This window comes from Taeniopygia guttata, chromosome 1 (assembly GCF_048771995.1).
Source record: "Taeniopygia guttata chromosome 1, bTaeGut7.mat, whole genome shotgun sequence".
NCBI classification, from domain to species: Eukaryota; Metazoa; Chordata; class Aves; order Passeriformes; family Estrildidae; genus Taeniopygia; species Taeniopygia guttata.
Window position 1 is genome coordinate 61,748,547 of NC_133024.1, and position 19,182 is coordinate 61,767,728.

The 19,182-nt window shown below is 37.4% G+C and overlaps 1 protein-coding gene across 2 annotated transcripts in view; it reads left to right on the top strand.

Moving 5' to 3' along the window:
* The window catches only part of RNASEH2B (ribonuclease H2 subunit B), a 39,304-nt gene extending 22,431 nt beyond the window's left edge, over window positions 1-16,873 (top strand). For both annotated transcript variants that reach the window (XM_030273083.4, XM_030273087.4), the window contains exons 6-11: window positions 3,209-3,273; window positions 4,498-4,603; window positions 7,695-7,773; window positions 8,557-8,599; window positions 13,604-13,684; window positions 15,604-16,873. In XM_030273083.4, the coding sequence (XP_030128943.4) occupies window positions 3,209-3,273; window positions 4,498-4,603; window positions 7,695-7,773; window positions 8,557-8,599; window positions 13,604-13,684; window positions 15,604-15,711 (482 nt within the window). In that variant the 3' untranslated portion in view covers window positions 15,712-16,873. The remainder of the gene's footprint in view (window positions 1-3,208; window positions 3,274-4,497; window positions 4,604-7,694; window positions 7,774-8,556; window positions 8,600-13,603; window positions 13,685-15,603) is intronic.
* The last annotated feature ends 2,309 nt before the right edge of the window (window positions 16,874-19,182 follow it).

The following is a 19,182-nucleotide window of genomic DNA, read 5'->3' on the forward strand; positions in this document are numbered from 1 at the left end:
TAAGTAATGTATTATGTACACCTGTAAGTTTGTGTTGTTTTGACAACAAATTGTATTAGCTGTTAAATGTGAGTTCACTTCCTGGGTTTTGTGTTGAAATGTGAGGTGAGCAATGCTTTTGTCATAAAAGCTGTATATATGTGCACACACCAGCTTTATGTGATGTTCTTGGATTTTCCCAGGCATGTACCTGTATATACATGTTGCTTCTTTTCTTGCTCGGGTTTGGATTGGATTACAGTGGGGCTTATTCTTAGGATTTTTTTCTTTTTTTGGAACACCAAGAGTACTGTTATGCAATGAGCCCATTGGCACTTGCTTGCCTGTCATGCACACATCACCTTTCTGTTTAATCCACTTCTATGTGTTTCATATTCTTATGTCTTTTATTGCTTGTAAAAAATACAGGCATTATGACTTCAGGTACTCACTCTTTGCTGTTTCTTAAGACCTGTTGTCTACTTTGTAGCCTTTCTCATTTTAGGAGTAGAATATTAGGGCAAGAAATACCAGTTGCGTTAAGGCTTCTGCAGCTCTGTTCTGCTTGACAGAACTTAACAACATAATTATTTCACTCTTCATTTATTCTTAAGGCTTTTAACATCTGTCTAAGAAATTCTTACCCCACAGCACTCACAGTTTACACTTACTGAATTAGCAGAAAATCCACCTTCCCTGGCCTCATTCTTGAAGGGCACTGAAAATTCATTTAGCTGAATTAAATTCTGAATTACCTGCTTTACTAGTTGTGGAAAGGGTGTGTTACAGCTCACTAAGTATGGGTGAGGCAGGTTGTTTGCTAATAAATTCTGACATTGGATTGAATGTACAGTAGAGAAAGTTTAAGAAAGGGTTATGAATTCCAGTTCTAGAATGTTATTCTTTGTTTCATTTTGCAAGGCAAAAGCTGCACTATGATCTTGTCTGATGTGATTAACATGAAGAGCCAAGAAAACTTACCTGATTAGAAGAACTAAATAATATTGCCAAGCTTGTATTCCCAGGAGGTAGGGAAAAGGGGGCCCTATAAGTTTCAGAGTTATGGAAAACACTGAGAAAATGGATTTTAAAATGTGCTTTAGGCAGTTTGCTCAACAATACATCAGGGAAACTTCTAAGTCTACATAGTGATTACTCGATCACTGAACATATTATTTAATTGTAGAACCACTTATATTCCATCTGTATTTCTCAAACCCAATCTTTCCAGATGTCTCAGACCAGTTTTATAGGCACCAGACACATTAGGGAACAAAAGGCTTTCCAATATATACGCATATTATCAAACGTAGTCACTAACTCTCACCAATATCAAATGTGCATCACATGTTAAATCCACGTTCCAATATTGAATCCTTTTGTCAGCAGTTTGTGACTTTCATAACTCACTTTAATTCTTCAGAGGTCTTGAATATTGTCAGTTTCTAGAGTTTAATAGTCAAAACTGTCAAGCACACAAAATATTTTCAAACAAAGTGATCTCTGAAGGGTTCAGTGTAATTATTTTTCACATGTTTTAATGAAAATGGCTTCACAGTTCTACATTTCCTTTCCCTGAGTCACTCTGAATCATGCTGTTGTGGGGGAGTCTGCCTGGAAATCCAGACTAGAATTACTTTTCAGCATGGGTAGGGGGATGGTGCCCAGAGGATGTCCCTTCCTCGAACTTTCTTAGATAAGAGAGGAATCCATGAATTGTACTCACTGTTCTTGAACCCAAACCATGTTTTAGCCCTTTGAGAAGCAGGTTCAAGTATCCAGAGAGTTTCTCCATTTTCTACTTCTTTTCTTTCATAGTCGTTTAGAAGCTTCTAAGTCCAAAAGCCTGCAGCCAACAATGTCACAGCTAATTCTTTTACCTGCAGCTCATCATAAAGCAAAGTGTACATTGTTTGCTCTGAAGAGTTTTTGTATTTTGCTATTGTACAACTATTGAGACAGATTTAAACTTTTATCTTGCAAACAGCTTTCCTCGACCTCTCCATACCCGCTGCCATACATACAGAAAGAGCACATAATAGTTCACTGTTTGCAATTTGGAAGAGCCAAGATAAACCCCAAAGAAGGAAATGCTGAAGGAATCATAAATAATATGTTGTTTGCCAGGGGAGAAGGGAAATCCATGAAATGAGTGTTGGAATATGACACTGTATCAGTAAATTACATGAAACAGATGTAGGTATTTATGGGAATGGTAGTATACAGGAGATCAAAACGTATTGAAATACCTGTTAAAGAATAAGACTGAAGCAGCAGGCTCAAAAATTTCCTGTGAAATCATATTAGGCATCTGATTCCATTTCCCAAATAGAGCTTTCTGTGAGTTAATACTGAATTTTTATACTGAAATTTCCCCGAGCCTTGGTAATTTTCTCTTTTGCCTGGATGTTCTGAACTCGTGTATCTCCAGATAACTGATCACATGTGAATAGCAAGTGTTCATAATGCCCTCATTATCGCAGGGGAAACACTCTCCAAAGTTCTTATACCATTAAGTTAATTTGTGTTGCTCCATAAATCATGAGTGAATCCTGTACTTCCTCCCACAAGTAGTGAGTTTTACTATTTTGGATTCTGTATTTTCTTTTAGCATTATATTGAATTATGTAAAAGGGGGATAGAAGTAAAAATTCTGCTTTAGTCACTCTGACATGAGAGAGGAGAACTGATAGGGAAACGGTTTATTGAAGAGGTGGATAGTTTAGCTTCAATAGCCAACTCTCTGTCCTGGTCCCTTACTAAGTGTTGGAATTCAGTACATAAAGATTTGAGATAACCTGTTGTTTAAAAAAAAAGGGGAAAAAAAAGAAAATCATAGAACAAACATTTTGTGTTATGAGATATGTAGTTAAAAGCACCACTCTGGTGATACAGGGCAGTGAAGGTGAAGTGAAACTATAAGGGCTTGAGAAGAGTCTTAGTGAATAAGAGAACCCAAGATTACACATAAATAAATAAAATCTGTGCTTTGCTGGATTAGGTCCTAATTAAAGAACCATCGGATTGTCCAGACTTCTTCATATCAGCTCAGTCTGGGTTTTTTTTTTTTTTGCTTCCAATATTTTTAAACTTGCTGCCCTGATATCAAACATGTGCAAGATGCAAATTCACATTTATATTCTATCTGCAAGTTAAAAGACTTTAAAGGTATTGAAAATGCAATCCAAACCAGACGTGACTTTTTTCCCCCTTGCTTGTTTTTTCTCAGAGATTGGCAGTCAGAAATTCCACAAATACAGCCAAGAGAAGACACTGAAGTGGTTAAAGAAAAAGGTATTGTGTTTCCCTTTTGGTTTAAAAATTGCTATATGTTCAAAACGGAAATGCTTATTAGCTTGTCCATATTTGCATTGAGCCATGTGCTGTGCCGCAGTTCAAGGTATGTGCCTCAGTCCAAGGACAGACATCACAGTAAAGTTGCTCCACTTGGGAATGTGATCAGGTGTTAAGAGATATTAACAAGTTTGTTGCGTTTCACTTTTTGATGAGACTGGCCATGAAAGGGGCTTATATGGGGTGTGGGAAGGAAGAAGCTGTCAGCTCATTGCTGTAAGCTTTGCATAATGTGAGGGGCTTGCTTTTGCTTTGTCCCTTTCATAGATGGGCTAGAGGAGAGTTCTGATTGTTACAGTTTCTAAATTCTGCTGTGCTTTGAAGCTGGACAGAACTACCTTGGTTTTGTACTACAAATGTGTTTCCTGAAGTTTTGGCACAGTTCACTCAGAACAGTCCTGGTTTGGTTGCTGTTATCCTGATCCAATCATGCTGTTCAAGAGGTCTGTAGAGTTTGCCAGAAATAAACTAGTGTTAAAGCTGAGATTGATGGGGTCTTTGTTTTGGTATAAAGAAGGTGAATTTCATTTTACTCACACACATGTGCCCTTAACATGATGCCACTCTATAGAAAAAGAGGGTATGCATCAAATGATGAGACGGTCTTGTCATTTAAATTAATCAATACAATCACAAAATCTGGTCCACTTTCTGCAGTGATGAGGCATGGGAATGAATACCTATTTTGTAATGATTACCCAAATAGAATATTTACATGTGAACAGGTACCTGTTTGTATTATTGAAAATACTTTTATCTGACAGATCTCTCTCTGTTGGATCCAGCACATCAATGCCTGTAAAGTCTTTAATCGTTGATTTCCACCCGGACTGCCTTTGCCATCGTGCTGAGCTCAGGAGTGTTCTCTGAGCAGGTGTATTTCTCACCTGTATAATCATGGCTGTTGAGTCTGAGTAGCTCAGCTCATCTTAGGGTGCTGCAAAAGTGGTGCTGTGTTGCCAAGGCAACATGTTCAAAGACATGCTAGTTTCTTTGCGTTTTTTGAGCTCATCTGCTAGTCATTACAAATGTATATTAAATTTCACCACAGTCCATAACTTGAGTGTTTTATATGCTTGAAACAAAATTACAAGAGCTTTGTCACTGCATTAACATGTGCATAACAATATTGATACAGGCATTTCATTTTTTGGTTTTCTGTAGGTTAATCAAACAGTGAAAGCACTTAAAAGCAACAATATATCAGTAGGTGAAAGAGTGCTTGCAAGTACACTTATCAACAGTAAACAGATAACAGATGCTCAGGAAGGTAAGAAAACTAAACATGGTAATGAATTCTGTTTTTGTGAAGTCACATAAGTAGAGATAAAACACATGATTAGAAACTAAAATATATTGAAATTGGCCTTTGCGGTAAATTTATACCCTGTACAGAAAATTCCATGTAAGTTGTGATTGTGCCTTGGCTTTTCCAAGTTTCTTGCTAACTTAATCAGATGACACTGTAATTAACAATTACAATTATCTCAGCTGGGATTCTCTTAGCTTCTTCATAGTTCAAGGAGGAAACATTTTTCTCAGTGAAATATATGCTGAAGTGCTTTGCTGAACTGAGGCAGTGTTAAAGAATAGGACACGTATTTATAATATATATGAATTCTCACCCGGTAAGTGTGTCTATATTAGAACATGCTTCTTTTCATTATTATTTTTATTAGGATGCATAGAATATTAGCATTCATAGAATTGTTCAAAAGGCTGAAGGGATCTTAGGAAGTCATTGTTACAGGGAAAAGGCTCCTGGTCCAAACATTACTTTATGCAACAAATGTATGAATTGGATGATTTTTGTGGGTTCACTGGCATTTTAACAGCCTCAACCCACTACAAATACACACAACTGTAATTAATAAGGGCAAAATTTTAATTATATATGTCTTAAATTGTAACAATCCTGTTACCAAAAAATCTGGTGTGATCTTGTTTGCTTTTATTCACCATTCTTCTGGGGAGGGCAATGTCCTGAATGTTACTGACACAAAATTCTGTGGAGAAACCTGAAAATGGACTCATAATAAAATCTTTGCATGTTAATGAAAATTAAGAACAGTTTAGAGCAAGATGAATCAAAGCAAATTGTTTCTTATTACAAAGACATTCAGAACTCTTTACGCTTGTGAAAATTTAGGAGAAACAAAGCAGCTTGCTGACAAAGTGGAAAATGAGCTACCAAGTCGTGATATCAAAGGAAACATAAATGAGATTCATGAGGCAAATAGACAATTTTAGAGAACAGGGGTTGTAATATATGGTTTTTAAAAAGAGACAAAGCTGCAAAAGTTGTGACTTAACTTCATGGTAGCTTTTCATCTTTTTCCCAACCCCTACGTTTTTAAAGAAAGGGGAAAGAGTCCTGGCAACAACCATCTTGACTATGCTTAATCACTTTTTCTCTGAAATTTATTATTAAATATTTCATCTGCAGTGGGTTTTTTCCACCTTGCTCTTTATTTATAGTGACATGATTATAATAGTCTTTTTAAAAACCTTGGTTTTTCATATTTGAGAGAGCAGCATTGAAACTGGGAATACTGGGATTTAAAGTAGGTGAGTTTTGGAGATAGTCCCACTGTATGTGGCGAGGTGAATGATAGGAAGTCAAATGGACAGTACTCAACACTTATTTCTAGTAAGTCTCATTTTCTTGTCCGATCCTTTCATTGCTGTGACAGTGCAATTTATTTCTGTAGAAAATTGTTTTCATAGGGGTATTATGAAATTCCAGCACCTTAAAAATAGGTGGGTGCATGTAGTTAGCATCTACAGATGTTGTAGGGCAAAAAGAGGGGACAATATAATAAGAGCAAATAGGGAAGGAGGGGAGGTTCATCATATGGGACTTGAATATTTCATGCAGAAGACAAAGAAGGGATGTTTGACAAAAGATTAATAACAAAGCTAGGGTGCTGTAAGAACACAGACTCCATAGGAGGCAAATAGTGTTATTTTTAAATTGGTAAAGGAAGTAAGTGAGGATTGCTTCAAGTCAGAAATGCAAAGAGAATGGATTTTTGTATTTAGTATGAAATAAAAGCAGTTGATTTGGACTCACCATAATGACTCATAATGCAAAGAGTGAAATGATCGGGACCTGTTTCTTAAGCAAGAAATTGGACATATTAAGTGCTACGGTGAAATTGTCTTGGGTTGGAATTATTTCTTGTTCTCTCCTGACCCTAAAGTGGGCTTAGAGAGTGAAAAATCTTTGATGAATCTATACAGTGAAGGAAGGAGAAGTGCAGATAGGTGATAGTAAAAATTTTTTATCATCACAGTTGAAATGCATAAGCTGCTGTAAGTTTGTTAATGCTTTCTCCTTCATTGCCAGTTTGCATTGAGCTTTTCAGGTTAAAAAGAAAGAAAATGGGGAAAAAGAAGATACATTTATCTCTGGCACTAAAGTAATAGTTTTTTGCCACTTTAAGGTTGGTATGCCATGTGCTTCTGAACTCTCTAAGTGTGTAGGCATATGAGCAGATAAACTTGCCTGTTGGAGTTGGAATTCAGAGGGGAGATTTTAACTTAATATCTGTCTGGCAAATGCTTCCTGTGCATGGGTGCAGTTACTCCCTAGCAGCCTCAACAACAGCAAGTTTAAAAAAGTCCAGCTCATCTAGCCCACAATCAGTAAGTACTTGTGTAGAACGTGACCGGAAAAGATTTGGTTTAGGACTTCGTGTTATGAAATGGTCACTTTTTTTCCCCCAGTCTCTCAGAAAAACATTTATAGCAGGAGTGCCCTGTACTGAAAACAGCTTCTAGTAGTTCATATTTCCACAGATAATTATCCTGTCTTGCCAGTGATGTTTAGATAGGCCTTGGCATTTTCTATAAAGTACTGAAAATTAAGTACAAGACTTTGAAATAGACTCATTGTCTCATCTAATTGTTTTCAGTTGAAGCCAGAAAATGTTCTTTAGTACTGAAGCCCTTGCCAAATAATTGTAAGATCCAGATGCTTTAAAATTAATGATTGTATGTTCTGTTGAGTCAGCTTTTTACTTTTGCAGGTTTTTAAAATTTAATTTCTTTGGAAAAATACATGATATCTAGTACTCTCAGAAAGTGAACAGCTTTGTAAAGTACATGCAGCAGATATTAATAACATGTGCTGACAAAGTGAGTGTAGTAAGTCTTTACTTTTTAAATAAACCTACAAGTATCATATAACACAAACTACTCAACACAGAGAAGCATCACAGTGTATCCATTAGGAGTCTGTTACTAGTGTTTCAACCTTGTGCCTCATGGTAGCACATGCAACATGGCTAAAACAACATGACTATGTAACATGAATGTTCTTTTTCTCCTCCTTCCCACTCCCTGACCTCCTCCTGAAGACTATGTACGGTATGCCCATGGGTTAATATCAGAGTATATTCCTGAAGATCTGAGTAAGGAGTTGTTAAAATACTTAGGGTAAGTATTGTTCCAGCTAGCTTATAGCTTTACATGGATTAATGTCCATTTGGTCATTTCTGTTGAATACTGAGATTTGTTCATCAAGGTTGCAGTGAATGACACAATGAGATTATATTTGCCACACTTTAAATGTGATTTTTCAAACATAGATATGGGTTATTTTTTGGCTTTCCTGTGGTTTTAAGGACTGTGAGCTGGGGGAGATGTAATATTAAAGTTGGATATGTCTGTTACCAGTGTTGCGTGATGAAACCCTGAGTAATGTATCCTGTTTGAAAGCAAGTGGGAGAAAAATCCAGAAAAAGTTTGTCCAGAATTGTCAAGCACAAACAGCAGAGCCAGGAATTGAGTCTTCATCCCCAGTCCTCTTTCCTTTTCCTTATTCACTCAGTGCTGCCTGGGTTTGACTTATTTATCTCACCTATGTTAGTTTGTATTTAAATATGGAAGGTGAGCCAGCATCCTCCTCCTGGTGTTCCCTGCCAGCAGCAGACTTGGCTTGGATCATCATTGTGACTCTGCACCTGCTCATCAGCTCAGTTCTGTTCAAAGGCTTCTGTTATGGTGGCCTTTGGAAAAGTGTGCAATTTGCAGCCTGAAGCCCCATAGCTGAACTGTTTCATAAGTCAGAAATACAGTCCATGAGCTGCTTTTTTTGCAAGTGCTTGCCATGTGTGAGCAGCTGATAACCAAAGCAGCTTTCACGAAGAAGAATTTCCAAACTTTAGGTTGTGCAATTCATATTTGTTAATTTTTAATTTAAAATCTTCTGTTCTGCAGGCTCCCAGAACTTAGAAGTCCGGAACCAGAGCCACCACTGAAGGTAGGAGAACATTAAGATATTGATAGATGTGTTATAATTCATTTTTTCTGAGTTATTATTTAAACTGGACCAGACCAAGCACTGGGTACAATACATTAAGTAAGGTGACCTTGTGAAAAGCCAGTCTGAAACAGACTCAAGAAATTTAGCAGGTAACTCATATTTTTAATAAGGAATATTTTGGTTGGTTTTCCTGTGAAAAAAAAGGGGAGGGAAAAAGAGAGGCATATTTTATGGTTTTGGTCAACAGCCTTTTTCATACATGTTTTGCTTATTTAGTTTTATTGAGGTTGATGGGACAATATGACCTCATAGGTTTTCTTTCATATATAATTTATGAGAACCCTGAAGGGACCTCCTGGGTCATGGATTCCCAGACAACCATGTTGAATAATCTCTCATACACTGATCATTCTTCACTGCAAGTCTCATTAGGATTTTTTATTTCCATTACTTCTCTTGGAAGAGTGTTCTATAACCTCATTCCTCTGATGCTCAGAAACCTTTCTGTAAATTCCACCTTGAATTTATTCATGGCCAATTTATTCCCCTGCCCTTTTGTGCTAACTTTATCATTGTTTTTTGAAATTGAAATGGCTCCTTTCCCTCTCTAACATTAGTTCTTTCAATGTGTAAAGGGAAAACATACATGCTTTGCGTTTTCATTTTGAGAAGCCAGTTTGGTTGTGTGACATGGGTTCTCCATTCCCTCATTGTGAAAACATTTCTTTACACCTATTCCAAGATTAATTCAGTTGTTTCAAAGCAGGTGACCAGAAAAATGTGTAATTATTTCTGATAAAACCTTTACTCATACAATATGATGGCATTCTTCCCTTCTTGTCTTAACTAGAAATACTTTGTCCCATTACAGACTAGAATCTCATTTGCTTCTATTGATGTGTGATCAGATAGCTCTCTGTCATGTTGGGAGTAGTTAAGACACACAGTTGGGTTTTTTTTTTCCACTGCAGTTTTTACTTGATCAGTTCTCAGATTTACAAGAAGTTCATGCAGTTAGTTTCTGTGTACATGACCTTTTACTTCTTCTGTACATTTAATCTGGCTTTAAAGTTTCCAGTCTTGAAGGTTCCCTGACTTTTTTACACAGTGTTAAAAGCTCTTTAGGTGTTCATAATGCTACTCAGTGGTGTACATTCAGCAAATGTTAGCATTCTATTATTATCTTTAACTAGTAATTAACTAGTGATCTCCATCTGATCCAATGACATCCCTTTCTGCATTATTTGCCTTTGTTTCCCTTGTTCCCAGTTTCTCACCTACCTTAATCTTCTTATGCAGTATTTGTTTTCTGTAATATCAGCTGCTTAAGTGGCACCATGTCAAGTCCTCTGGCAATCCTTCACATTCTGTCTCCAGAAAATGTATTACATTTGAGAAAATAAAGGCAAGTTAGTAGGCATTACCTTGTTTTGTTTTTTGGCTGAGACATACTGAGAGAGTTGAGGTTGTTCAGTCTGGAGAAGAGAAGGCTCCAGGGAGACTGTAGAGCACCTTCCAGTACCTTAAGGGGGCTACAGGAGAGCTGGCAAGAAACTTTCACAGGGGCATGTAATGACAGGACAAGGGACAATGGCCTTAAGCTGAGAGAAAAGGTAAGTCTAGATTAGATGTGAAGGTGGTGAGGCAGTGGAACAAGTTGCCCAGAGATGTTGTGAACTCCCATCCTGGCAGTGTTCAAGGCCAGGTTGGATGGGGCTCTGAGTCACCTGATCTAGTGGAAGGTATTCTGACCCCTGGCAGAAAGGTTGGAACTAGATGATCTTTAAGGTCTCTTCAAAGCCAAACCACTCTATGATTCTGTGTTTCATTTCCTCTTTAATTATTCTTCCTTCTTTCATATTTTTCCCCCACTCTCTTCTCCTGAGTCCTACTATCGCTTTTTCTTCTTTCTTATATTAGAGATGGGTCCTTGGCTATTCTGCACTAATATGGTCCCTGCCTGATAAAATATACGCCAGGTTCTGTCTCTCATCTTGTCATTTCTGATGCAGTCTTCCAACTGGATCAGCATATTTTGAGTTTTACTTCTATCTTAAATAGAATGATTTCTATTCTGTCTTCTGTCCCTGTGCTTAACCTCTTCATTATTATTGAAAATTATTTATTGAGGCAAAAGGGTTCTTCGATTTTAGGTCCACACATAGGTTAACTTTAATACCTATCCAATCCCTACAGTACAGCAGCTTCACTTTCTCTTTTTTAATTCCCTTTTTGCCTCTGTGGCTAAACGACCTTGTACTGTTTGTTTTAATTTCCTTTCCAAGGTCTAACTCAGCTTGACTTTTTGGCAGTTCCCACTTAGTCCCAGGATTACCTGACCCCCTAAACCGATCTCTTTTTTTAATATTTCTTTCCCCCAGTTGCTTTTTCCTCCATTCATTAGATACTTCTGCTTACACCTAGTGTCAGTTGGATTTTTTTGGGGATGGATGGGGGGTGATGGAATATGTGTGCATCTGTGTGAGCAAGGAGACGCATTTATAGTGTTTAGTCTGGGAAGCTTTTTCTTCCAAGATTTTCACCTTGTTTGAAGTAAAAGATCCAAAATCACTTCTTCAGTCTTTTACCTTCCAAGTGTCTTTCTCACACATCAAGTCCCTTTGCTTTGCCTCAAGACAAGTAAGGCATATGGTTTGTAAAGTTTGCCCCCGTAGAACCAATAACCCCACTTCAGATAATCCTTTCCATTTAATTTAAACTGAGCAGCCTATGTCTGCTGAAATGAGATTACGTACCATGCTGGCCTTTCCTGCAGTGTCCCTGCTACTTACCGAAAGAAAGTCTAAAAAAACCCTCATTTCTGGCTGGTTCAGTGACTGTTCTGTTTAGCAGCATGTCAGCTAGCACATAGAGGAATAATTGAGCCCTACTGTTATTAATAGCATTTGTTCTCCAATGGATATCCAGAGATATGTTATTTCCATGTGGCTGGACAGTTGTTCTGGCTGCACAGTTACTTGGCCCTTTGATTCAGTTAAAGAATTATCTTTATGCGTTGTAAGAAAAATTAAGCACACATCAGGAGCCAACTGATAGTCATTAGCTGTATAAGCATGTTAAAACAACTGTATTAAACTGCATGTGATGTACATTCCATATTGTGTACGAATAGCTTTTATACCATTGGGATAGTTCTGAGAATCTATTTTTAAAAACAGTTTTATTTCAGCAGTTAGGTTGCAGAGGAAATGAGGCTTAGAACTGTTCAGTTGTTGGGCAGTGAGACCTTGCTGAGGATCTGATTAATTTCCAGAGCACTGACCAGGGTGTGTATGATAAGTCCTTGCAACTTCAGAGATTAAAACACTCCTTTATTTCACAATCTCAGATGAGCAAGGTAGGCTTATACATGGAAACTGTCTCCTTCAGACCATTTTTAATCACTTGTGACATTTTTCTTCATGAGGACAAGGTGTATTAACAGACATAATATATGGTTATTCCAAAATAAGGTTCTAACATGCATTTCCTTTTTGGAAAAATAATTGCATGTTTGGACATTACATTAAACTCTGAAGGGAGGAAAGATGTAGAAACTTCAGTGATCAGCCGAAAAGCAATGACACATTCTCTTTCTTGAACAGGAACAAACTGGGTACAGCCTGGTCTTTGTGATTTAATGATTAAATCAAAATTGCATGTTCTTTGTATTAATTGTAAGCCATTGATCTTGTGTTGTAATCATCGCACTGTCCAGTTTGTCAGCAAAGGGAGTCTGGCCATTGGCAGATGATGAGAGACATTTACAAAGAATATGAATACTTTGCTACAGCTAAACAGCAAATGCTTTGCTGAAATGCAAACATTTTTGTTACAAATTTTAAAAGCTTGTTTATCAGATTCCAAAAAGAGGAGAAGAGTAATTCTTCATTAGATTGTCATTTGAAAATGTAATCACAGCACAGTAAACAGCCTCCTAAAGAGGCTGATCCAGATTCCATTGAAATCAAAAGAAAAGGCTTCAGCTGGATCTGGTTCTAAGAGCTGAGAAATCTAGGCTGAAGACTTGGCTTCTGTGCCAAAGAGAGAGAGGGAGGGGAGAAGGAGAGAGATATCACAAGCACCATAAACAAAATGAATAAAACAGGATCTTAAAATGTATGGTACCATCCAAGTTGCTTGCAAAATCACTCTCTGGCACAAAAGCTGGGAAGGCCACGGTCTAGATTTCACAGGATATTAAGGACAGGGTAGTAATATCAGATATATGATAATAATAAAAATACAGTGTTGTAAAATACTGCATACTTTTTTTTCTCTTTTGGAAACATACCAGAAAGTTTTCACCTTTAAACTAAACACATGCTCACAGTTTATGGAAAGAAATATTCATTTTTATGGCCTGATCATGTGGAGTACCAAGAATCATTCACACGTATTATTTCTGAAGTTAGAAGGCACACAGCACATGCAGAGTCAAACTTCCATAATATGCTGTTGGATTCAAGTGATGAAGCAGTCAGTGGAGCTATGGCACTATTTCACTGTTGCCAGCCTGTAAAAATGAATTAATTCTAAAGGCTGTGAACAAACAGACAACAGACTAGATGATGATCGACTTGTGTCGGCAGATAGCTACAGCGCTGGAGTTGCTTCACAGGTCCATGAGATTATGAGCACCACAGTTCCCTGACTGTCAGGCACTAACTTCCAACAGCTGCTCCAGAAAGTTCTCTAAATAGACTGACACCAAAGTCACAATCATGGCTGATTTCTAATTGTCATTCTTCAGAAGGCTAGGAAGAAAATGCTTCCTCTGACACAGAATGCTCTCTTCTGAATGCTGTAAAGATGGTTTATATTCACATGTAGAGAAGACAATTGCAGACAGAAATCTTCCACTCTTGCTGCAGATTCTTCGGTTGATTGCCAATCCTGTTTTGGTGCTATGGTTACATTTTCAAACCAAAGCTTTGAACTTCCATGTGTGTACATCATAAAAGTGGTTGACAGAGCAACTTCCTCACTCTAACATTTCAGAAAAGGAAATTGTCAGATGTCCCTGTGGAACCACAAGAAGACTATACTAAATTTAACAGCGACAATCTGAAAACCAAAAAGGTAAGCAAAGCCTTGCATTCATACGTGTTTTGCTGAAGTGTAGATGAATAGCAAATACTAGCACAAAATGCTTAACTTTCTCCTTCAAAACACATCACAAATACAAAACAAATACAAAATTGTCTGACATCTGTAATTATATCTCTTTGACCTTTTCTCATGTTTAATGTGACAGTTTTAATTTCCTATACAGAACTGTTTTGTACTATTACTGCTGGGCTGTATTTCACCAGTGAACATTCCAGTAAGCCTCACAGACTCAGACACGCTCAGCTAATGCTCGAAAAGCTCTGAGATCTTTAGATGAGAAATCCTATGGCTTAGTGATAGCAACTGGTAAATTTCAGTAACTCAAAAAAGAAACGAAGATGGCAGCATTTACTTAAATTCCAAGGGATGCTAGGACAGGCTTTACTTTTACCTAGAAATATTGCTTGTGCACTTACTTATGTCAACTTAATGAAGTTAAATCAACACAGAACTTACTGATTGCCAGCTCCAATGCATGTTTGGAGGCCAATCCAAATCTGAATCCAGCAGTGCCTGCCACTGTACTATTCCTAGGAGAACAACAGAGATGTGAAAAGAAATAGATCCTGTCTATGTCTGCCAAAGCTGTGAGGCTTGTACTGGCTTATTTCTCTGAACATTGAAAATGAATCTTCCTCTAATCCATAGGGAACCAAAAAGGCCCGCTGTGCTGGTCTTGTGACCTTCAGTCTAATGCTGACTACTCGTTATCCCTTTGCAAAGAGAAGCAGCTGGTGACAGATGTATTCCTTCCTCCCCCCAAACCCCCAGATTTCTTTTTGTACTCATTGCACATTCTAGTTTGTAAGTAAGAGGATTGCCCCCTAAATGAAGGTGATAAATAGTTTAAATATGCATGTTTCCCCCCTCTCCAAATTATATACTATAGCTTTTGAACTTAGCATAAAGATAGAAATAAACTGAGGAGGGATAATTAATTTTAACATTAAATATGATTTACTTCTGAAAATAATGCACATTGATGAGGGAATCTGGGAAAGAAAAGATAGCCCTTGGACTCTGTACAGCTCTTTTTAAAATACTTTGGCAGTGGTTTTGTTTGTAGAGTAACACAGACAATCATACAGTTGTTGCCTATCTCCATTGTATCCATAGCCATCTAGCTGATCTCAAGTACTATTATTGGGAAGTCCTGTAGACTGAGGAGTATCATAAAGAAAGGTCAATGTGAAGTTTTTTTAATAGGGAAAGCAACTAGAGATTTAAAACATAACACTTTAAAATACAAGAAAGAAAAGAGGTCAGCTCTATAAAATGTGGTTCATAAAATGTGTTTCAGGTGTAGAAGTCTGGGAAGTTGTCCCAGTGGCCTCAAAAGTGCTTTGGAAACGTTAGTTGCCTTTTTCATTCCTAGTTCTTAATCTCTTTTCTCTTTATTTCACTGTGCATAGCCTTTGATAGTAAATCAGTGTGAATTATTCATCATCTGTAATGCAGGTCTGTAATTCAGCCTGCTGACAGCATAATCATGAGATTGAGTCGGAAGGTACAGAATGCATCTGTTCTATTGCATGCATTATTCCTCTTAATGTACACTCAGGGATTATCCCAAAGTAAACATTTGATTTGGGATAACTCATTCTGCAGAAAGGAGAGATGTTTCACCTCCTTTTCCTTGTAGTTGGTTTTCTGTCTTTGTTTGAGGTTAAGTAATTCATCACAAGTATTCTTCAGTTTGAATAATCTCAAATTTGTTTTTTAATGTTTGTCTCCTACAATTCAAAGCCTGCATAACATTATCTTTATGGCTGTACACTAAAAAAGCAATTCAACTTACTGCTTGACTTCCGTATTTAGGAGTTTGTAGCATCTGTTTCCCCCCTGTGGAGTTGCTGTTTAACTGTTTCTGTTTACCATTTCACTCACAGGCAAACACCAAGATGTCTGCAGCACAGAAGACTCTGGCCAAAGTTGATAAGAGTGGAATGAAATCCATTTCTGCTTTCTTCAGCTCCAAACCTAAAACATCAAAATGAAGACTTGTTCTTGAAATAATTTTATACAGTGGCTATTTTTATGTTAAGCTAAAGATGTCTCCTGGAGTTTTTTGTTAGTATAGCGTATCAGGGCATGTCTGGGTATGAGTGTCATGGAGAGGTCTGTGAGCTGGCAGGGCATAAAGCTGTTGGGCCTTAGTGAAACAAGGCAGTACCATGATATCTGATTTTCCAGCCTGGACTGGGAAGATGGCTCAGCTGCATTACTATGGTGCTGTGAGCTAGAAGCAAGGCTTAGCAGGGTACCATACTGTGCTGGCGCTCTTTCTAGAGCAAGCCCAGTCAAGCCCACTGTGGAGTTTTCTCCATTACACTCCATTCTAGGCTGAAAACTTGCCCACCTTTGATGATTTTTTTTCTTAAATTCGTAAGGAGCATTATTTTTTTAAAAGTGAAGTTTTTTACCCAGTGTTACATCAGAGTAGGATGGCATTATTGCATTTTTACTTGGACCCACATATAAGTGCTGATGTAAGCATTGTCAGTGGTGGTATTTTAGTGAGGCAAGGATACTCTGTATTGGGATTTGGGTTGTTTTCAATATGCTGGAAACAAATGGCAATGAATGTCAGTGTACATATAATGCAATAAAGTGCTTTGTGTAACAAACTTGTGCTTGCTGTATTTGCCGTATGCTTCAAAAGTTAGGTTGGGTTTCAGCACATTTTTTAAGTGTTTTCAGTATTTTTCTGTGTATAAATTGTAATCCTTAAAGAGTTCTGGCATCTCTTTGGCGTTACATGATAAATCTCTTAGCACATAGCAATATAGGGGTATTTTTATGTTTCATTCCAAGGTCAAGAGGTCCTTACAAAAATAATCAGGGAAAAATTGATTTAAAGGCAAGAATGGGTGGGTTTTTTTTTAAGAAGCCTGTTTGGCATTGGATTCAAAAGCTTAGGTATGAGTGTCTTAGATAAAGTTTAGTTTTACAAAGTTTTGCGCAAAGTAGGATTGTTACTTAAAATCCACTACCCACTCTTTTCTGTGTTCTTTCACCATTACAGAGTATTCCTGTGTATTTAGAGGGATAACTGATGATGTGGCTTCCCTCAATCACAGAATTGAAAAAGAGATTGAGTCACTGGGATCATTTGTACCAATCTAGCTTATTCTGTACAATAAATAATGTCATCCATCAGTTGTTGTACTGTGTCATTACTGTGGGTCAACTACAATTTGTGTTTTTGAAAGGCACTCTTAAAACACATCAGTCTTTGCTACTTCAGCTCACTAGAGAATCTGCTTGTATCCCTTGGTCATGCAAGTTTCAGAAAATTAGGAATTCCCCCTTTTTGAGTACTTAGGCCATTTTTCCACTTCAAACTTACTTGCTATCATTTACAACCCCTGGATTAAAATGGTGTCTGTTAGGTTAAAAAGCTCTGTGGCACTCTGTTCCAGCCAGAAATGAAGGAGAAGCCTTGCCATGTGTTCTGTGCAGTTTTGTCATTCTTGTTTGGTCTTGTGTGCCTTTCAAACTGGTGTTTTTTACAAAGTGTCAGATGTGGTTTGCAAATGCGCAGAGGGTCAGCATGGTTGGAATTCCAGATAGAGGAAAATACTTGGAAATCTGCAGAATTATTATCTCTGATAATAAATAGTGTTTGATGAGCCCAGAACGAGCAATTGTGATTATGAACTGGAAGGGTTAAATTTCATAAAACATTCAACCTCCCAAATTCATGTGAATAGAAGGGATGCAGAAGTAATGGCAATTTTGAAAAACACCTGTCAAAAATGCAGGATGATACTATGAGAAAAAAAGAAAGAAAAAGAGCAGGCACATTCTGTCATGTTAATGGAGAAGTTCTGTGCAGCAAGCAACAAGTTAGGAAGTGATTTGATAGCAAAAAGGAGTTTTGTATCTATTAACGAAAATCCGGTTCTAGAAAATGCTGAGAAAGACAAGCATGGGAGGGTGCTTGTTGGAAAACCAAGAATGGGGGAGGATTATGTTAGCAACAGGAGCTATGGAGCAGAACAGATATATGGTACAAGCTCATCTGGATATTTAAATATGCTAGTTTTAGGGGTGTGGGTTTTATCAGTTCAAAGGTTTTGTGAAATAAATTTTGCAAGTGCGCCTTTTCATTGACTGAGCTATTCAAGAACCTTCTATGAAAAAGTCCCAGTTTGTCTGGTCAGAATTTGGGACAGAGAGAGAAAAAATCTGATACAGATGAGAGGTCTTAGTGCTAACTTCTGATCTTCCAGATTTTATTTTTTCTTGCTGTACCCATGGCTTTCACATCTGCTGCTGTGCTCAAGGACTAAGTCTAGAGTTCTTCCTCTGTTCAGGGATGCATTTTGCTTTAGTGCCACATCTCAACTTCAGCTGTCAGCTATGCTGTAACTTAGCACAATAGTAATTTTATTAGTGACTGTGCTTTTAGTTGACCAGGAATTTGTGCATGACAAAAAAATTAAGCCATTTCCAAAAACCATTAGAAATTTCATATGAAAACAAGAACTCTTTTCCCTTAAGGAAGGCATGAAATACATTTAATAACTTTGATTCTTACATGTATCTGTAAGAAGTTACGAAGAGCATATGGTGCCAAGTGCATAAAACAATATTTCCTGCCACAATAACAATTTAAATATAGTTACCCTGCCTGGCCAGCAGTAGCAGTAGGTCATTATGAAGTGCTGTTTGCTATTTCTTCCTTGGTTAGCATAGTATGGAGCAATATGCCAGCACTATTATAGAAATGTGGTCTTACTTTATTTCTTTTTCTGGGTTAACATGACATATCTACATGTTCATGTAAATATCTGATGAGCTGTGATGATTTTATAGTTGTTTATCTGGGATCAAACAGCTTTCACATTTTCACGTTTTTAGACTTTGCATAGAAAATGGGTTGACGTTAGTGGGCATGGAAAACATGGAAATAACAAGCGCTGACTTAGGAATATGTAAGGGTCAAACTGGCACATCATTTTCAGTCTTAAGTAATAAACTGAATTCTATTTGTAGAAGTGATTGGTGATTTGAATATTTCAGTGGAAGAGGTGGCATAGTTGGCAGAACTTGCATTCAGATCTGAAATCTGGAAGGGTTCAGTGGGCTTGTTTTCAGGTGTTCAGTTGCATCTGATGTGATGTTTATTGGGACAAAATTAAATGCATGGATGGTTATTTGAATAAGTAATGGTTTTGACTAGGGTTTTCTCTTTCCTTTGTAGATGCCTGAGAAAAGACATGCAAAGAAGAAATGAAAAGAGCATAAGGAGACTTTCTTATAGTAACTTGCCATAATCGCAAAGCTGCTTTTGACAGCTTTTTTTACGCACTTTCTGAAAAATAAATGTTTGACATTGGACATGCCCTGTTCCAAGAAAGAGCAAATCTCAGCAGATTAGCATTGTTAAATATGCGGTGTGTTAAACATACTCTGCTTCAAATTTTACAGCTTACACACGATTGGTCTATCGGGCCCTTCCA